At 44.2% G+C, this 17,814-nt stretch overlaps 2 protein-coding genes across 3 annotated transcripts in view; one reads left to right on the top strand and one right to left on the bottom strand.

The window, feature by feature from the left end:
- The window catches only part of LOC135098970 (WSCD family member AAEL009094-like), a 36,863-nt gene extending 21,577 nt beyond the window's left edge, over window positions 1-15,286 (top strand). Inside the window, exons 10-11 of one of the 2 annotated variants that reach the window (XM_064001432.1) lie at window positions 2,640-2,767; window positions 14,910-15,286. The gene's annotated coding sequence lies outside the window, so the exon portion shown is untranslated. Of the gene's footprint in view, window positions 1-2,639; window positions 2,768-8,958; window positions 9,712-14,909 lie in introns of those variants that run through there. The other variant, XM_064001443.1, reaches the window with a different exon arrangement.
- The window catches only part of LOC135098931 (polypeptide N-acetylgalactosaminyltransferase 14-like), a 92,264-nt gene that overhangs the window by 7,608 nt on the left and 66,842 nt on the right, over window positions 1-17,814 (bottom strand). The window contains exons 2-11 of the mRNA XM_064001367.1: window positions 17,062-17,240; window positions 15,328-15,429; window positions 12,304-12,371; window positions 11,201-11,266; window positions 8,950-9,071; window positions 6,238-6,325; window positions 4,128-4,212; window positions 2,612-2,715; window positions 1,923-2,049; window positions 1,055-1,147 (exon numbers count right to left, since the gene is read on the bottom strand). Coding sequence (XP_063857437.1) covers window positions 1,055-1,147; window positions 1,923-2,049; window positions 2,612-2,715; window positions 4,128-4,212; window positions 6,238-6,325; window positions 8,950-9,071; window positions 11,201-11,266; window positions 12,304-12,371; window positions 15,328-15,429; window positions 17,062-17,240 — 1,034 coding nt within the window. The remainder of the gene's footprint in view (window positions 1-1,054; window positions 1,148-1,922; window positions 2,050-2,611; window positions 2,716-4,127; window positions 4,213-6,237; window positions 6,326-8,949; window positions 9,072-11,200; window positions 11,267-12,303; window positions 12,372-15,327; window positions 15,430-17,061; window positions 17,241-17,814) is intronic.

The raw sequence follows: 17,814 nt of genomic DNA on the forward strand, positions 1-17,814 counted from the left end.
ACACACACACACACACACACACACACACACACACAAAGGTATATACAATTAAACTTTTCTTTACTCGTGTACGTCACTTCAACCAAATGCTAATGTAAGTGTGTGTGTGTGTGTGTGTGTGTGTGTGTGTGTGTGTGTGTGTGTGTCCCTTAGGGCTTAAGCAATTTCTTTCCTGCTGATTACAAACTTTGATGTTACGGAATGTGCAATGTGCTGCTCTCAATTACGAGTCAGTACACACACACACACACACACACACACACACACACACACACACACACACACACACACACAGGCACAGAGCTATTGATACGTAAACATTCAACTTATGAGTTTTGAGTCTGGGAAAGGGAAAAATGCTTCAAAAATGAAGCTGAAAAACTCGGCAGCAGGAGGAAGGAATGAAAGGCGAGGCTGGACTGCGAAAGGGAAAAATAGATAGATATAAACCTACACACCAATTACCTTTCAATAGAGACCAGAACTTTTCCAATTCCGCACAACATGACAACCTTATACACGGAACACGTTAGATAAAGTTTTCAGAACCTCCTCCTCCTCCTATTAGAAACTTACGTGTATGACAGTGTATACCAAGGAATCCATAATATACGTTCTTTGGTGTATGGTGTATAGGAGTGTATAGGACGAGGTGTAATGATGGTTAGGTGTATCTAGTGTATTTCTGGAGGGTATTGGTGTATGGTAATAGTGAAAAAGAAAGGCGATGTATGGGCATTGTACAGTGGATGGCATGTGGAAAAAAGGATTGTGGATGTGCTGATGAGATGTTTAGTGTGTGTGTGTGTGTGTGTGTGTGTGTGTGAAGACTATGAATGAAAACCCAGCAAATAAACACGATGTCTTGCATAGTAAATTAAGTAAGAATTATTAAGTGTGGGTGGCGTAATGTGCAAGTGTACCGCAGAAAACGGAACGAGTGAAAGCGGGTCTGAGAGCGAAAGGAAAACGAGCACTGAAGAGGAATAACTTAAGTATACGCGAGTGAGTGTAGCGGAAGGCGGAGGAGTAAGGAAGGGCATGCAGTACTTACTCGCCGTAGGTCTGCTGCAGAGCGCTGGGTCTTGTCTCGTAGAAGAAGTGAGAGAACTCGTCCAGCCACACCTCGGCCACGCGCCTTGAGTTTCTGTGAGAGAGAGAGAGAGAGAGAGAGAGAGAGAGTTATTGCATGCTCATTCTAAAACTATATCATTATTTCTTGCATTATTTTCATTATTATTATTATTATTATTATTATTATTATTATTATTATTATGTTTTGGTGAAGGAGTTTATATTCGTAGATATTTGTAGTAGGTAGATCTTTACCTTTCTTCCTTCTTTCCCTCCCTCTCCTTTCCTCACTCCTTCTCTTCTTACCTCTACTCCTTCTCTCCTTCCTTTCTTCCTTCCTTCCTTCCTTCCTTCCTTCCTCCCTCCGTTTCCACCACTCATTTTCTTTCTTGAACCCTACAAAATTAACTTCCTTATTTCCTTCCTCCCTCCATTATTCTCTCTTTTTCTCTCTCCTCTATCCTCTCCCCTTCCTTCCTTCTTCCTCCCCCTCCCTCCCTCCCTCCCTCCCTCCCTCCCTCCCTTCTCTAATCTATCTCTACCTCAATTGTCCTCTCCCTCCCTCCTCGATCCTCACTCTCCCTTCGTCCCTCCCTCCTCTTCCATCTCCCTCCCTCTATTCTCTCTCCCTTTCCTTAATCTCTCCCTTCTTCCCTCTCCCATCTATATCACTCCTCCATTCTCTCTGCCTTCTTCTTTGTTCTCTCTTCTCTCTTCCTTCCTTCCTATCCTCTCCTCTTCTCAATCCTTCCCCTTCCCCTTCCTTCTTCCCTTCTCTATCATCCCCCTCTCGCCTTCCCTTGTCTATTCTCCTCCTCCTTTGCCTCCCTCCACACCACGCGACTCACCTGAGGTAGGTGTTGGCATTACCGTCAGGGAAGGTGTATGGGTGGCGGCGCCGGAACACGTGGCCTACTCTGCTGCAAGGCGCCACCTCCACCGAGCCCCCGCACTGCCATGCCTTCAGGGACATTTCTGTGCGGAGTGGAGGGGGGAGTGTTATATAAGAGAACAGGAACATAGAGTAAAGGAAATGCAAGATTTCGTGAGGTCTTTTCGTGGGAATTTTTTGTTGTTGTTGGTGTCAGTGTTATGCTATTGGTAGTAGTAGTAGTAGTAGTAGTAGTAGTAGTAGTAGTAGTAGTAGTAATGGTGTTGGTGGTGGTGGTAGTAGTAGTAATACCAATATTTTTTTGTTGTTTTTGCTACTACTACTACTACTACTACTACTACTACTACTACTACTACTACCTTTCCATGTAAGAGGGGGACTGGCCAAGGACAACAAAAAGTACGAAAAAAAGCCTCTGAGGGTGCCAGTCTTTATAGAGAGGTCAAAAAGGATCATCCAGAATTAGAAGATAAGTGTCTTGAAACCTCCCTGTAGAAGCAGTACAGGTCATAGAGTGAAGGAAATACAAAAGAAGTCCCAGAGTTTACTATTACTACTACAGCTACTACTATTACCAACACAATCATTACTAATAATACAATTGCTCCTCCTCCTCTTCTCACTCATCCTCACTCACTCACTCACCTAAATTCTCTGCCCCCCACACCTCCAGGCCAGGGTCGTACTTGCCCAGGTCCTCCCACCACTCCCGCGCGATGAGGAACAGGCCCCCGGCGACCACTGGCGATCTGAGGAACGACCACCAGAACAGGAAGGTCGTGGGGAGGACAATGATGCAAGGTTAGTTCCGCACGTTGTTTAATGGGAGTTAAGTATTCAAGGCTACGAGATGTATGTAAGCAAACTGTCATGTTTTCTTATCTCTATAGTATCTTTTCTTCCTCTTCCTCCTCCTCCTCCTCCTTCTCCTTCTCCTTCTACTTCGTACTATGCTTTGATATTATTGTTTTTTTTTTTGTTTGCTTTTTTGTAAGTTAATACCGATCACGTGAAGGTAATTAAGATGTGACAGGTGTGTGTGTGTGTGTGTGTGTGTGTGTGTGTGTGTGTGTGTGTGATGAGGTGGATAGGTATGAAAGTTGTTTAGTAAGGAGTCAATTTGCAAGCGTTCTCAATTTCTGATAATTCATTTTTATTTATTCACCTCATTTTTATGTTTATGTATTTATTTATTTGTTTGGTCCGTCTCTCAATCTCTCTTTCAATGCGCTAGCACTGGTCACCTGCAAGTAATAAAGATGTAAACGATGAATAGGATTCGATAAAAAGTTAGAAATTTTTGTTAATGTTTTAGTGTTCATTGTCATTTGCGTTCTGATCTCGTTGTTTCTCACACTGTTAAAACTGATCTAGTGCATGTTTAGATGGAACGTGTAAGCAGGTAGAAAGGCAAACTTGATTTCTTCGCATTAGTATAGTGCATCATTTATCCTCACTGCTCATAAGTGTGTAATAATGACTGAAAATTCATACCATTACAGAGAATATAATGGAAATACTTCATATGTGAATTAGCAACTTGGTTAATTCATTGCTGATACTCGAGGAAAGATTTACTGATTGAACAACATCTTTGGTAGTGGAGGGTTAGTATCACGAAACCTCGAAATATCACACACACTACAAGATAAAGACAAAGTACCACGTAATCTTGCATGACACTAACAAGACTCAGTTATAACCAGTAGTACTCTTTCCAAGTCCATTTCGCTCATCCTGCCAAGTGTATTGTGACGAAGCCTCGAAATGTCACACTCTTTAGTGAACTCGAGATAAAAAAAAGGTGCTTACAATCTTGCGTTAGACTGCTATAACTCAAATACAAGCAGTCATATTCCCTCTTCAGACCGTTTACGTAATCTTGTCAAGTAGTGTGGTGTTTATCCATCCCTCTAGATCCGCCTGCTCCCCGCCAGCCTGCTCTCCTCGTCTCTTCTACTGCTTCACTTCTCTTTTCAAGTGTACGAGTATCTGGGTCGCTCTCCCCTTTATCGTTGTCATGTTTTCCTTCCCCTAAACACCTCCCTTCCCTCGCATGTAAGCCTACACCACCACCATTACCCCCATCACCACCAACAGCACCACCACTACGTTTCTCCCCCTACCTTCCACTAAATGCTGTCCCTTTCACCCTCCTTACCTGTACACGGAGGTAGGGTCGGTCCTCGTCGCCGCCTCCTCCTCCGTCAGCGGCACCCAGCGGAAGTGAAGACCCCAATCGAATCCTGTTTGGGAAAGAAGTAAGAAAAAAGAAGAAAAGAGTTAGTATCTTAGTTTTGGGGTCTTCACCTTAGACATCTACTCAATCTCAAGAAAACTGGCAAACTGTGGAACGCTGTGTCTGTTTCTGCTTTTCTCCTTCCTATGACTTGAGTTGTTTTGAAACCCCAATTAAATCCTATGTTTGGAAAAATCGTGAAAAAAGCGTTCAGTACATTCCTTCGCATTACAGCTTTAACCTTAGCGTCTTTGTGGCCTCAGATGAACTGGTCATTTCTGGAACTCCGCCTGTCTCTGATTTTTTTTTTTTTTCTTGTTTCCTATAACTTGAAAGTTTCTAAAGAGGAGTTTCAAGGCACCTCTGGAAGTAAATTGACCAATTCCTTCAAAAGTCTTTATGTAAATGACTTTTTGGGAAGCGACAAATCTGATTCAGCCTTGTTCCTCCATTTTTTGTTCCCTTCAGCAGGCGTCATGACACGTGAAAACAAGTAAATAAATAAATACAAATACAAATGAAAAATGAAACGGATAAATAAATAGATAAAAGGTACAATAAAAGATACTCAGTCGAATAACCTTCCGTACTCACTTTCACTATCTTAAATTTTTTCACCATGTTAATTGACCGGCCGCCAGTCATTCAGTCGTCACTTTTTTTTTTTTTTTTGTCAAATTGTAAAATTAATGATAAATGTTAAGTTTCAAGTGCTCAGGAGCCGCCTTGTGTAAGTCAACTGCCCTTTTGCAATGTCCTTATTTTCTGTTACAATGTTCTGAAGTTCTCAGTTAATCACATATTTGATCATCTTATCGTCGTGCATAATTTTTCGCCCTTTGTCAGATTCAATAACTGACACACACACTTACGGAGATTTATCAAGTTTTGAGTCCGGTGAACGTTTGTTTAATCTTCACCTCGGGATGCATAATTTCTCGTTCATGACTTGATAAGGTAAAACTATTTACTGTCAGCGCTTTATGTTATATGCAAGGCAATAATACACAGCGCAATACGTTATGACACTCAAGTCAAGGGTTAAAAATATGATACTGCAAATAAGTGTGTTGAAGCCTCCAAGAAGTGTTTTTATCGTGATGCAGAATTAATGAAATTGTTGTCTCGTCATGAAATAGATGTATGCGAAGTGTGTGTGTGGGGGGGACGATATTCACACATAATTCCGTTCCTTAAAATTAGATAGGATAGAGAGAGAGAGAGAGAGAGAGAGAGAGAGAGAGAGAGAGAGAGAGAGAGAGAGAGAGAGAGAGAGAGAGAGAGAGAAGCATTATTTCCTGAGGCGTGTGTGTGTGTGTGTGTGTGTGTGTGTGTGTGTAGCAGTCCATTACGCTCGTGCACCACAAGAGATAAAGAACGATATCATGACGATGATACAGTCAGCATTAAGAATCTCATAATACCGCAGAACAATACACACTGACGAAGATAAAACACATGAACTGGCACACAAGGCTTTGAGTAACACACAACACAACACATTACAGTCTATGAGCAACCCTATTCACACTAACCTGGCGAGTAAGCTCCTCCCTTTGACTTCCCCATAAGCCAATAGAGAAAGAAAGGTCTCGCTCAGACCAGTATTAAGTTTCGTCTGCCGTTCCTAAATACACATACTACAGTCTGTTTAATCTTACTTGGTTCCCAGATCTACTGTAAGAGTGAATGGACTGAAGGAAGCTATTCACTCATCTTCCTTGACAAATAGGCCCTCGTTGATCGTTCTTATTTACACGTACTATAGCATGTTCATTCTTACTCGGGTCCCAGTTGGCCATTCCCAGATACACAAGTACTAAAATCTATTAATTCCTACTTTTCTCCCAGTTTTACGGTAAAGATGAACAGGCTATAAAAGAGGAGGCCGTTGCTCATCCTCCTCCCTTGAGCAGTAAGCCTTCGTTGACCATTCCCACATACAAGCACTATAGTCTGTTCATTCTTACTTTGCTCCCAGTTGTACGGTAGGAATGATGGAGTGTAATGTAGGAGGACGTTGCTCACTCACCCCCTTTGAGGACGGAGCCTGAAGCGCGGTAGTCGAAGGTGTCCTGGTCTATGACGTCAATCACTGGACACACGAGGCTCCGAGGATTCTGTGAGGAGTAAGGAGATACTGTGTTTTTTGTACATAAGAGGTGTTCTGGTCAAGATAAAACAAAAAATAATGATAATGGGGGGAAAAAGGCTCACGGAAGTCACTAAAAAGGATATTCCGAGAGCATATCCAAATATTACTTGTCTCGAAATATCTCTTGAAAGAATTTAAGTAACGGGCAGGAGGAAATACAGAAGCAGACAAGGAGTTTCAGAGCTTACCGGTAAAAGTGATGAAAGGTTAAGAATAAAGTTAACTCTGCATTAGGGAGGTGGACAGAATAAGTAAGGGTGAGAGAAAGTATAAGGTCGTTAGGATTCTGGGCACTAGTACAGGAGAGAGATGAACTGGCAGGAAGAGACGAGAAACTGTCATTGTCAGAACGCTAGTATAAGAGGTTCCAAAAGATACTGCGAAGAGCGGGAAAGTTTATTAGGAGACTGCGTAAGGGTGTGAGACGAGAAGAGACAGGTGGGATGGAACAAGAAGTGGCGTTAATGACAAGGTGATGGTCAGTAGTAATAGTAATACATCTTGCCCCTACCAACTCTCCCACTCACAGAGCCTCACCTCTCCCTGACCTTTAGAGTGTTGCTCTTTACCCTATTTCTAGTTTTGAAGCGACACCGCCTGACATACTTCACCTTTTCCCCTCTCCATGACATTCCCTAACCTCCCCCTCCTCTTTCTGACATTCCCTCACCTTTCCCTGCCCTCCCTCACATAACCTCGTCTCTATCTCCTCTCACTGACATTCCCTCGCCTCTCCCTCTCCTCTCTATTTCCAGCACACCCCACCACTTGCATCCCCTCCCACCCACACTACCTCACCGATTCCTACGTCGCTGCGTCTGAGAATCAATCACTCCAACACACTCTACCTGCCTACACATCATTTATCCATTACCTTCAGTCATCTCTCCTACCAGATATCTGTCCTTCCATCAGACTCCACGCCCCTCAGCACAAACCCATGCACCTCATATCAGACACACGTCCCCTGAAACATTTCTAAGGCATTTTACACACATCAGGGCGCCGTAGGACCCTTTCACGCCACCAGATAATGTGACAGGAGGCTTGAGGAATGTGATTGATTTAAAACATCGCCACAGTAAGGATCCTATATTGTCCTGTGGGGATGTAAAATGATTTGAGAATACTATTAGACGTGTTTGTTGTTCTGGGTAAGGGAGAGGCTTGTTGGTCATGGGTGTTGATGGCAGTGATAGGAATCTGATAGGGGAGGGTAGACTTGCAGTAATGGTTATGTATTGTGAAGGGAAGACGGTTGTTTAGACTGACTGACCGTAAGGCGCGTCGCTAGGGAGGTTAAATGGTGAAGGCGAGATAAGGGAGTGTGGATATGAGGGGATGTGGGTGGAAGGTACACTAGGAGGAGGGAGAAGGATAGAGGAGAGGGGGAGGTGAGGTAGAGCAGCGTCGCTTCAACACACGCAGGAAATAAGGTGAGAAGCAACAGAGGCGAGGCGTGTGTCAGCAATATTGGCTCTCAACACCCGCCTGGAAACGCGCCCCTCTCCCCGCGGGCTCTCCCCACCGCAACCCTTTCACCTCATAATAACCTCCACATCCCAGTCTGGCTTCTCCCTCTCTTCATCTCCCCAGACTTCTTCCCTTGCTAAGATTCAACCCATCCAGTGCAACCACCTTATGATAACCTCCCCTTCCCTCTCTGATTCTTCCCTCTCCCCATCTCGCCAAACCCTCTCCCTCTCCGAGTTTTCCCAAGCTCCTCCCAAAATGAGACCTTTCCTACCCTTAACCCATCCACCCCATTACCTTCCCCATCTCGGCCTTACTGCTCTTTCACCCCAAACTTGACCCTCGCTTTCTCGGAAATTTATCACCCCGAAAGCCACACCCCGGTAAGGACATTTGTTCCCGCGGTGCCTGTAAGCTGAAACCACCATTACCAGCCCGGCCAGCAGGCACCCCGCTTAGGCTGACGTGTCCTCGCCCCTCCAGCACCATCCCTCTGGCCTAGACTCTTATTCTTCAACGCTTTGTTCTGTCATCGTGATTGTTTTCAAAGGCCACAGAGATGATTAGTCAGGTTTTCATGGGTGTTTTTTTTTCGGTATTGCATAATTCTTTAAAATTATTTGTAGGGTCATGAAAGCAGTCCTGAAAATCGCAATAAATTTCACTGGTATTTGTTAAAAGTGGTCGATGTGTGGCAATGAAACGCTTAAGAATGCGGATCATACACACACACACACACACACACACACACACACACACACACACACACACAGAGAGAGAGAGAGAGAGAGAGAGAGAGAGAGAGAGTAGTAGTAGTAGTAGTAACGGAGTAGTAGTAGTAGTAGTAGTAGTAGTAGTAGTAGTAACAGTAGTAGTAGTAGTAGTAGTAGTAGTAGTAGTAGTAGTAGTAGTAGTAGTAATAGCAGTTTTTAAGCTTGTTGACCACAGAATCACAAATTCCGTAAAATTTTCATTGAAAACATGAAATAGTCCAAAGTAATAGACTCGCATAACTATTACACACACACACACACACACACACACACACACACACACACACACACACACACACACACACACACACACACTAACCTCCTATGACCTTCCGAAACTCACCTGTCGCAGAGTGTCGAGGAGAGGCGTGGCCCAGCCCTGGTTGACCTCGCAGTGGGAATCCAGGAAGAATATTGCCTCCCCCTTTGAAGAATCAGCTCCCCTCACTCTCGACCGCGCCAGTCCTGCGAGCACACAATTTAAGCGTTTATTAAAAAAAAAAAAAACATACGGAGATACAAGAAAAACAGGAAGAGGGGTACAAAGCAAGGAAAAGTCAGAAAAAAAAGTAGGAGCAAGCAAACAACCTCTTGTCAGCCGGGCGGTGTAATAAGGTCCAGGTACTCGGTCTTAGTCACGCCCCCCGCGGTCCACCTTTGAGGGTCGGCACGTAACCTTCCCTTGTTTGGTAGAAATTACTGAATGATCTTATCGGTTAAAGTGAGGTGGGTGGAATATCTCTTTTTGGAATGGTCATGTGGTTGTTATTCTCGTTTGGTATTCTTGTTTGTTTCTCTCTCTCTCTCTCTCTCTCTCTCTCTCTCTCTCTCTCTCTCTCTCTCTCTCTCTCTCTCTCTCTGACCGAAACAGTATTATAATATTATCTTACTTTTTCACGTGGCAGTCCCTGTGTTAAGCATTTATTCCAGTACCCCATCTATCATCTCTATTCATAAATTTCTGTAACTGGTTTTAAATATCTTTATTGACTCGGCACTAACAACCTGATCACTGAGTCTGTTCCAGTCGTCTACCACTCTGTATGAGAACCAGTTTTTCCGTATCTCCTTATTTAACTTTATTAAACTTGAACTTGTTACTTCCTATTCTTTTCTGATTGCTAACCCTAAGAATCTTATCTACGTTACTTCTGCTACATCCCTTATGCCACTTCGTTACCAGCTTCACTCCTGCTTCACCCTGAGTCTCCATACCACCTTTCCTATGCACAGTACCCTTGCGTGTTGCTGGAACATGTACAGAGGTTGTTAAACGAAGTGTTGGATCTTGTACGCATCACTCTCGTTAATGACCCTGATGTCACTTAGGTACCTGCTACATTCCTTCAGTCTGAGTTTCCATATCATCCTTCCTACTCATTATCCATGCGTGTTACGGTAATAAGTGCAAAGGTTGGTGCATGCGATGTTGGATCCTGTTTACATCACCTTTGTTATATCTCTTATGCCACTCGAATACTTGCTTAATTACTGCTTCACCCTCAGTCTCCGTACCACCTTCTTTACGCATAACCACCCATGCGTGTTGTGGGAACATGTGCAAAGGTTGTTAAGTGAAGTGTTGGTGGAAGGAGGTTAACAGTGTCCGCCACGCTCCTCGGGCCGGGCGGTGAAAGTTTCGGGTAATTAGTCACACGCGGCGAGGTTAGCGTGCCTGAGGTGTCCCGGTGTTGACCCGCCGAACACAACACTATATTAGGGACTCTTCGAAAAGCTAGTCAACCTACACAAGGCATCCCCTGCTCGCCTAATCTTTACGTCCCATCCATAAATTTATCTAGCCTTCTCTTAAAAGCTTTCTATCGTGTTGGCGCGCACTACCTGACTATACTAAGCCTGTTCCACTCATCTGTTCTCCTATTTGGGAACCAGTTTCGGCTCCTCCTCTCCTCAAATCTGCATTTATCTAACTGGAACCCATCGCTATTCGTGTCCTGTCCTGCTCATTCACTGGAAAAACTTAACATGCATCTTACTCGTTCCCTAGACATCTAAGTTCGTATCTATATGGGGTCGATGTTTTTGCCAGGTCTCCTCCGCCAGCCAGAGTCGTGTACATCCAAGTTTTCTCTTAAGTCTTCCCTTTTACAGTCCACTCCACCTTAGCTGTGGTCTTCCTCTTTCTCGCCTGTTCTGAGCCTTCATCTTAATGACTATTCTCCACATATGCCTCTCCCCTTCTTTTCATTGGGTCATATCACTGCAGTTTTCTTTCCTGTGTCTTCTTTCTTCTTATTCCTCGCCTATTCTATGCCTCCATCTTCATCGCTCTTCTCCACATATATGCCTCTCCTCTTCTCTCTACATGAACATACCACTGCAGTTTTCTTCTTTGTTCATTGATATCCCTCCCTTGCTAAACCAATCAGTGGGTGAGAGCATCAGTCACCGGCAGTGTTACCATGTTCGAGTGTCCTCACGTGGCTAAATTACTGACAGACTTGGTGACACAGTGTTTAATAAACCCCGGTATTCTGGTGACTTGATTCTTAGCTATAATTAACTTGTACGGGTCGTGTGACAGGCAGTCAGTGGGTGAGTCATGCAGTCATCCAGTCAGTTATGTGCCTCACCTTGCCTTTGTTCATTCCTGACGAGGCGCACCTTGGGCAGTCCCGCCAACAGCAGTCCATCGGATGCTGCACGAATGGAGAGAAAATAGACTGTACTTTCCTTAGTTAATCTGTTCACCTCTATATTCCACAATTCACAGCACTAAAACTACAACAAAATCTTTACAAGCACCTACAAAAAAAAAAAAAAAGAGAAAGGGGATTAAAAGGATAGATTTCAATGTCTCGCTAGAGTGATGTTTAGAGTAGAGCAAAAAGAAATGTCTTCCATTGTTTTGTGATAAGAAAAGATGTAGCAAGTAGTAGTGAAAGGATAACATGTTCTTCATCATTTAGGTGTTTGACGTGATTTAGAGCATGAAAGAGGTCAGGAGCACTCTTCATATCTCTTTTAATTTCTCGTTGACTAATTAAAGCCAGTCAGGCGTGAAATAGAAGTGAGATGCAGTGTTCACTTCATTGGCGTGTTGGCTGCTCATTAATTAAGAGAGCTGCTTCATTATCGTTACTGTAAAGTAGAATATTTCACGTGTGGGATCATGAGGGGATGTTCAGTCTTCATATCACTGATGATTCTTTATTCGCGTCACTATTGAAGTGACTGTTTAATGTGTGAGTCATGAAGAAGAAATGAGAACAAAATTCATATCATTAACGTGTCTACTCATGCAAGAAAAAAATATCTTACTCCAGTCACTGTTCAAAAGATTCTGGCATGAGTCAGACCACGAAACAGAAGGCAAAGGCAGGACGATTTTTTTTTTATTATCATATAAGAGTGGCTCTGGCCTAGGACAACAAAAAGGCATAAAAAAAAAGGTCCAATGAATATGCCAGCCCCTACAGAGTACAGTCAGAAAAGGACTATCCAGAATTTGAGAAGAGTGTTGTGTTTAGGCTCAGTCAGTAAAGGATTATCCAGAATTTCAGAAAAAAAAGTATTGATTTGAGTGTGCACGATGAGTCATTAAAGGATTAACAAAATTTGAGAAGAGTGTTGAGGTTAGGATTAGTCAGTAAAGGATTATAAAAAAAATTTGAGAAGATAGTTGATTTCAGAGTGTAGGATGAGACGAGGAATCCCCAGGAGGAAGGACACTCACGGTCGTCACTGGCGTCGTCCACCACCACGATATCCTCGAGGAGGTCCTGAGGCGTGCGGTTCAGGATACTGCAAAGTGAAGGGCGTTGTGTGAAACACAATCTCTCGTCGGGGTGAGGGAGGGACACAGGCTGGGAACTTGATCATGTGCGAAACTGTCACATTAAGAAGGCGGTGAAGTGAGAGAGAATCTGCTGGGGACTGGTGGTGGTGTGTGTTGTTGTTGTTGTTGTTGTTGTTGTTGTTGTTGTTGTTGTTGTTGTTGTTGTTGTTGTTGTTGTTGTTGTTGTTGTTGTTGTTGTTGTTGTTGTTGTTGTTGTTGTTGTTGTTGTTGTTGTTGTTGTTGTTGTTGTTGTTGTTGTTGTTGTTGTTGTTGTTGTTGTTGTTGTTGTTGTTGTTGTTGTTGTTGTTGTTGTTGTTGTTGTTGTTGTTGTTGTTGTTGTTGTTGTTGTTGTTGTTGTTGTTGTTGTTGTTGTTACTCAAATCATGCTGCTGCTGCTGCTGCTGCTGCTACTACTACTACTACTACTAGTAGTAGTAGTAGTAGTAGTAGTACTAAAAAGACATGAGCAAAGAAGAAAATAAAATGAAGTAGTAGTAGTAGTAGTAGGTGGTAGTAGTAGTAGTAGTAATACATAATAGTAACATGTAACAAGACAAGAAGAGAAGAATAAAAGAATAACATGATAGTGTGTGTGTGTGTGTGTGCGCGCGCGTGTATGTGTATACAAGGCGTAGGTACGTGGATGTCTCGCGCATTTCTGCTTTCGCTTTCATCAGAAGGCAGCACACGCGACCACCGCCTCTGCTTGCAGGGCACCGCGCGCCGTAGAAGGCTGAGGTTGCGGTACAGTGGTGACCATCTAAGGACCGCGCGCTTACCACACACAGGGCTCGCCTTGCCTCACACACACACACACACACACTAGTAAGGGCAGTGTGAAGTGTCCACTGCACTCTTAAACCTCCACCTAGTGACCAGTACACCTACACTACACCCACGCTCTCTCTCTCTCTCTCCTCTCTCTCTCTCTCTCTCTCTCTCTGGTGTATAGGAAACATTATTTTGTTAATTTTAATAGTGAGCCGCGCGGGGATTAGGTTTTTAGTGTGCAGGCAACATATTGGAGCGTTGGGATTACCGATAAAGTAAAATGGAGACTGTTTTTCGTTATAATAAGTTATTGAGAGAGAGAGAGAGAGAGAGAGAGAGAGAGAGAGAGAGAGAGAGAGAGAGAGAGAGAGAGAGAGAGAGAGAATCAAACATCGAAAGAAAAGAAACAATTTAACACAGCATCTTACACACAATCTTACACAGCACCTCGCGCGCGCGCGAGCACACACACACACACACACACACACACACACACACACACACACACACACACCACACACACAACCAACTTCCTCCACCACCACCACCACTACCAACGCCAACTCCTCCTCCTCCTCCTAACTACTACTACTACTACTACTACTACTACAACTACTACTACAACTACTACTATTACTACTACTACTAGCACCATTACCACCACCACCAACACCACTACCAACGCCAACTCCTCCTCCTCCTCCTCCTCCTCCTCCTCCTCCTCCTCCTCCTCCTCCTCCTCCTACTACTACTACTACTACTACTACTACTACTACTACTACTACTACTACTACTACTACTACTACTACTACCACCACTACTACTACTAGCACCATTACCACCACCACCACCACTACCAAAACTACACCTAAACAACAACAACAACAGTTACTACGACGACAAAAACAACAACAACAACAACAACAACAACAACAACAAAAACAACACCCCAACATACATTTCACACACTCCAGTTCACCAACACCAAGTCACCCAAGCCCAGCACGTCCTTTCCTATACCCGCGACCAGCCGAGGGAGCGAGGCATGACTGGACCCCGGCAATCACCTAGCGGGCGTCGGGGAGTCGCGTCATGTACACAATAGGAACACAGGGGACACTGAATCCTTATCTGCCCCATATGGTAAGGCGCCGTCACCCTTTATTTATGGCTGAAACTGTGCGGCGGCGGTCCTGCTCGAGCACTTAAGATTTGTGTATTGTTAAGGTAGTGGCGAGGTAGTGAAGGGTGGCTTTAGAGAGAGAGAGAGAGAGAGAGAGAGAGAGAGAGAGAGAGAGGTGGAGGGAGGGGAATGACACTCAGTAAAAAATGTGTACGTTAGTCTCTCTCTCTCTCTCTCTCTCTCTCTCTCTCTCTCTCTCTCTCTCTCTGACTTTTCACGACCTTAACGGAAGAGAGAGAGAGAGCGAGAGAGAGAGAGAGAGAGAGAGAGAGAGAGAGAGAGAGAGAGAGAGAGAGAGAGAGAGAGACGTAAAGAAAATGTACGTGTTATCTCTCTCTCTCTCTCTCTCTCTCTCTCTCTCTCTCTCTCTCTCTCTCTCTCTCTCTCTCTCTCTCTCTCTCTCTCTCTCTCTCTCTTGTGGGTGCGGGGCCTGATAAGAAGGGCTTTCTGTTAATGGGCTAAAAAGGCGCAGCTCAGAGGTTTTAGGGTCAAAGGAAACCATGAAATATAACTGGATGCGATTAACACTGCGATGGTTTTAATACTTCAGAACAGTAATGAGAGGAGGAAGAGGAGGAGGAGGAGGAAGATGATGATGACGATGTTGAAGAAGAAGAAGAAAAAAAAAAGAAGAGAATGGATATTGAGAAGGAGGAGCAGCAGGAGGAAGAGCATGAGAGGTGAAAAAAAAAAAACGAAAGAACAGGAGAAGAAAACAAGAAAACAAGAACAAAACGAAAAGAAGGACAGGAACAAGAATGATAGAAAAAACGAAAACCAAACAAACATAAGCAAGAAGAGGAGGAAAAAGAAAGCAAAACGAAAAACATTGATTAGAACAAGAAAAAGGAAAAGAAAATATTAGGAAAAGCAGAAAGAATAAACACAGTAACTACAATAACAACACACTGATGCTACTAATGATAACCATAACAACAACAGTGACAGGAACACGGGGCGCGACTCACCTGACGAGGGTCCTGAGCAGGGTGGATCGCGCCTCGTTGTGGAAGGTCACTACCACGGAGAGGGTGTTGAGCTCCTCCTCATCGAAGTCCAGCCCACGACACCTGAGGCAGCGGCAGAGTTAGCGTCCCGCCCACGTGGCCCGCACGCATTCCTCCAGCCCACATAAGAGCATAATAAGGTGAGTGCTAAAGGCCAGTTCACCTACACAAGGCAGCTCTGTGTAGTTCAGGATAAGTAGGTTTGTTTTATGGAGGTTTTATTCGTAGAGGGACTGCCACTTGTAGGCCTGATGGCTTCTTGCAGCTTTCCTTATCTTAACTTTACCCGCCATGTTTTTTAAGGAAATTTCTATTATTTGGAAGAGGCAAATCGAGTGTTTTCTCTCATGTTCTTGATTATACTGACCAGCTTTTTTTGGACATTCATATTACCTCTTTCTAAGGCAATTTAGACTTTTTTTTTTCTCGTGTTCTTAACTATAGAAGCTAACGTTTTTGGAAACCTCTGTAGTTTTTTTTTTCTTGGAAGCGGCAAATTGGGTAGTTTTTCTTTTTTCTTATGCTCTTAACTATAGAAGGTAACTCTTTGGAAACTTCTATAATTTCTTTTTTGGAAATGGTAATTTTTTTCTCTCATGTTCTTAACTGTACTACCTAACTTTTTTTGGAGACTAACTTTCTTTGTAAGCGGCAAATTGAATGTCTCTCTCTCTCTCTCTCTCTCTCTCTCTCTCTCTCTCTCTCTCTCTCTCTCTCTCTCTCTCTCTCTCTCTCTCTCTCTCTCTCTCTCTCTCTCTCTCTCTCTTTTCCCCCATGTATGTACCCTTGCCCATCCTCCTTGCCACATAAAAAGGAGAGCTAAGAGTATAATCTCAAAATCTCATCTACAAGCATAAGAAGTGACTCAGTGATTCAAACTTTTTATCGCCCGTGATCATAATTCAACGCAGAACATTCGTATAAATTTACCCGCATGAAAGCAACAAGTATCATATAACCATTAAAAAGACATTCAAAAAAAGCCAACTGAGAAGAAGACCACAGTGTTATATAACTACTCGTATAGTGAACACATTTGCATCCCTAACTTCATACCCTTCATTCCCATACCCGTCACTACGCTCCCCGTCTACCCAGCGTTGCCAACCACCAGTCACTGCAGAGTCACCCTCCCACATGCCCCGCACCGCACATACCCATATCCCGTGCTCTGTCCACATTACCCTTGCCTCTTTCCGTCTTCCTGCCCCCGCCCCTCACCCTATATGGAGCATCCACCCCCCGGCAAACCCGCCACCATTGCCTCTCCCAGGAATTCTCCCTCATATGAGACTTAATGTGACACAGAGAGCAGCAGGGAAGTGTCGTGTTCATTAGGAAAGTTTAGTGGGAGGAGAGGATGATAAGTTTTTATGAGAGAGAGAGAGAGAGAGAGAGAGAGAGAGAGAGAGAGAGAGAGAGAGAGAGAGAGAGAGAGAGAGAGAGAGAGAGAGAGAGAGAGATTTATTGCGTTACGGCACCTTAGCAACTAAAACTGTTATATGACCTTACAAAAGAACGCTACTTCTCCCTCTGAAAAAAAAAACAAATAAACAAAACAAAAGCCACCGCAAACTAGAATCAAACTCGCGATCTTTAAGACACGAACCGGGAAAAATACAGGAGAACCACCCAGAGAAGGACAGACAGACAAACAGACAGAGAGGGACGGAGGGAGAAACCAAAGACACTCACCTGGGATGCCGCGTATCAGGAATGGGTCGGTCAGGCTGGAGGGAGTTGGCCACGCGAACATTGAAGGCGTGTTGGGCGTAAGGGTCGTGTTCTCGGTCCCTGGTGCGCCCGCCCGAGAGGTACCCCGCCGCGTCCACCCCAGACAAGGCATTCCTCGCGCCGCCCACGCCAGACGACACCTGCAGCGAGAGGAGCGGCTCATTGTTACACGGGTGCTTCCTGTTGGGTGGCGTAGTTGATGGAACGATGGTGATATGTGTGTTTAGTGGTTCTTTTGGGTTGGGAGATGTGAAAAGTGACTGAATGACTGATATGCTCTCTACTGTTGTCCTGACGGGGGAGACGCGAAAATTGATTAAATGAGTGACTGATAACCGACTGATTGAATGATTGCGTGACTGGCATGCTATTTATTGTTGTCTAGAGACGGAAGACACGAACACTGACAAACTGGCTGGTGGTCTCTCTCTCTCTCTCTCTCTCTCTCTCTCTCTCTCTCTCTCTCTCTCTCTCTCTCTCTATAGCGTTTTTTATACATCACGAACTGTCCTAAGGCTCCTGGGAGGTCGTGGAGATGCCGGCTCGCAGTGGGACACACACACACACACACACACACACACACACACACACACACACACACACTCAAGACGTCTGGTCCACATGAGAGAGTGGTTGTGTTGCGTGAGGCTGACAAACAAGTACAACCCGAGGAGTGACTAAGCTTCTCTTCTCCTCCCTTCACTGTTTGGTTCG

Source organism: Scylla paramamosain, chromosome 4 (genome assembly GCF_035594125.1).
Source record: "Scylla paramamosain isolate STU-SP2022 chromosome 4, ASM3559412v1, whole genome shotgun sequence".
NCBI lineage: Eukaryota > Metazoa > Arthropoda > Malacostraca > Decapoda > Portunidae > Scylla > Scylla paramamosain.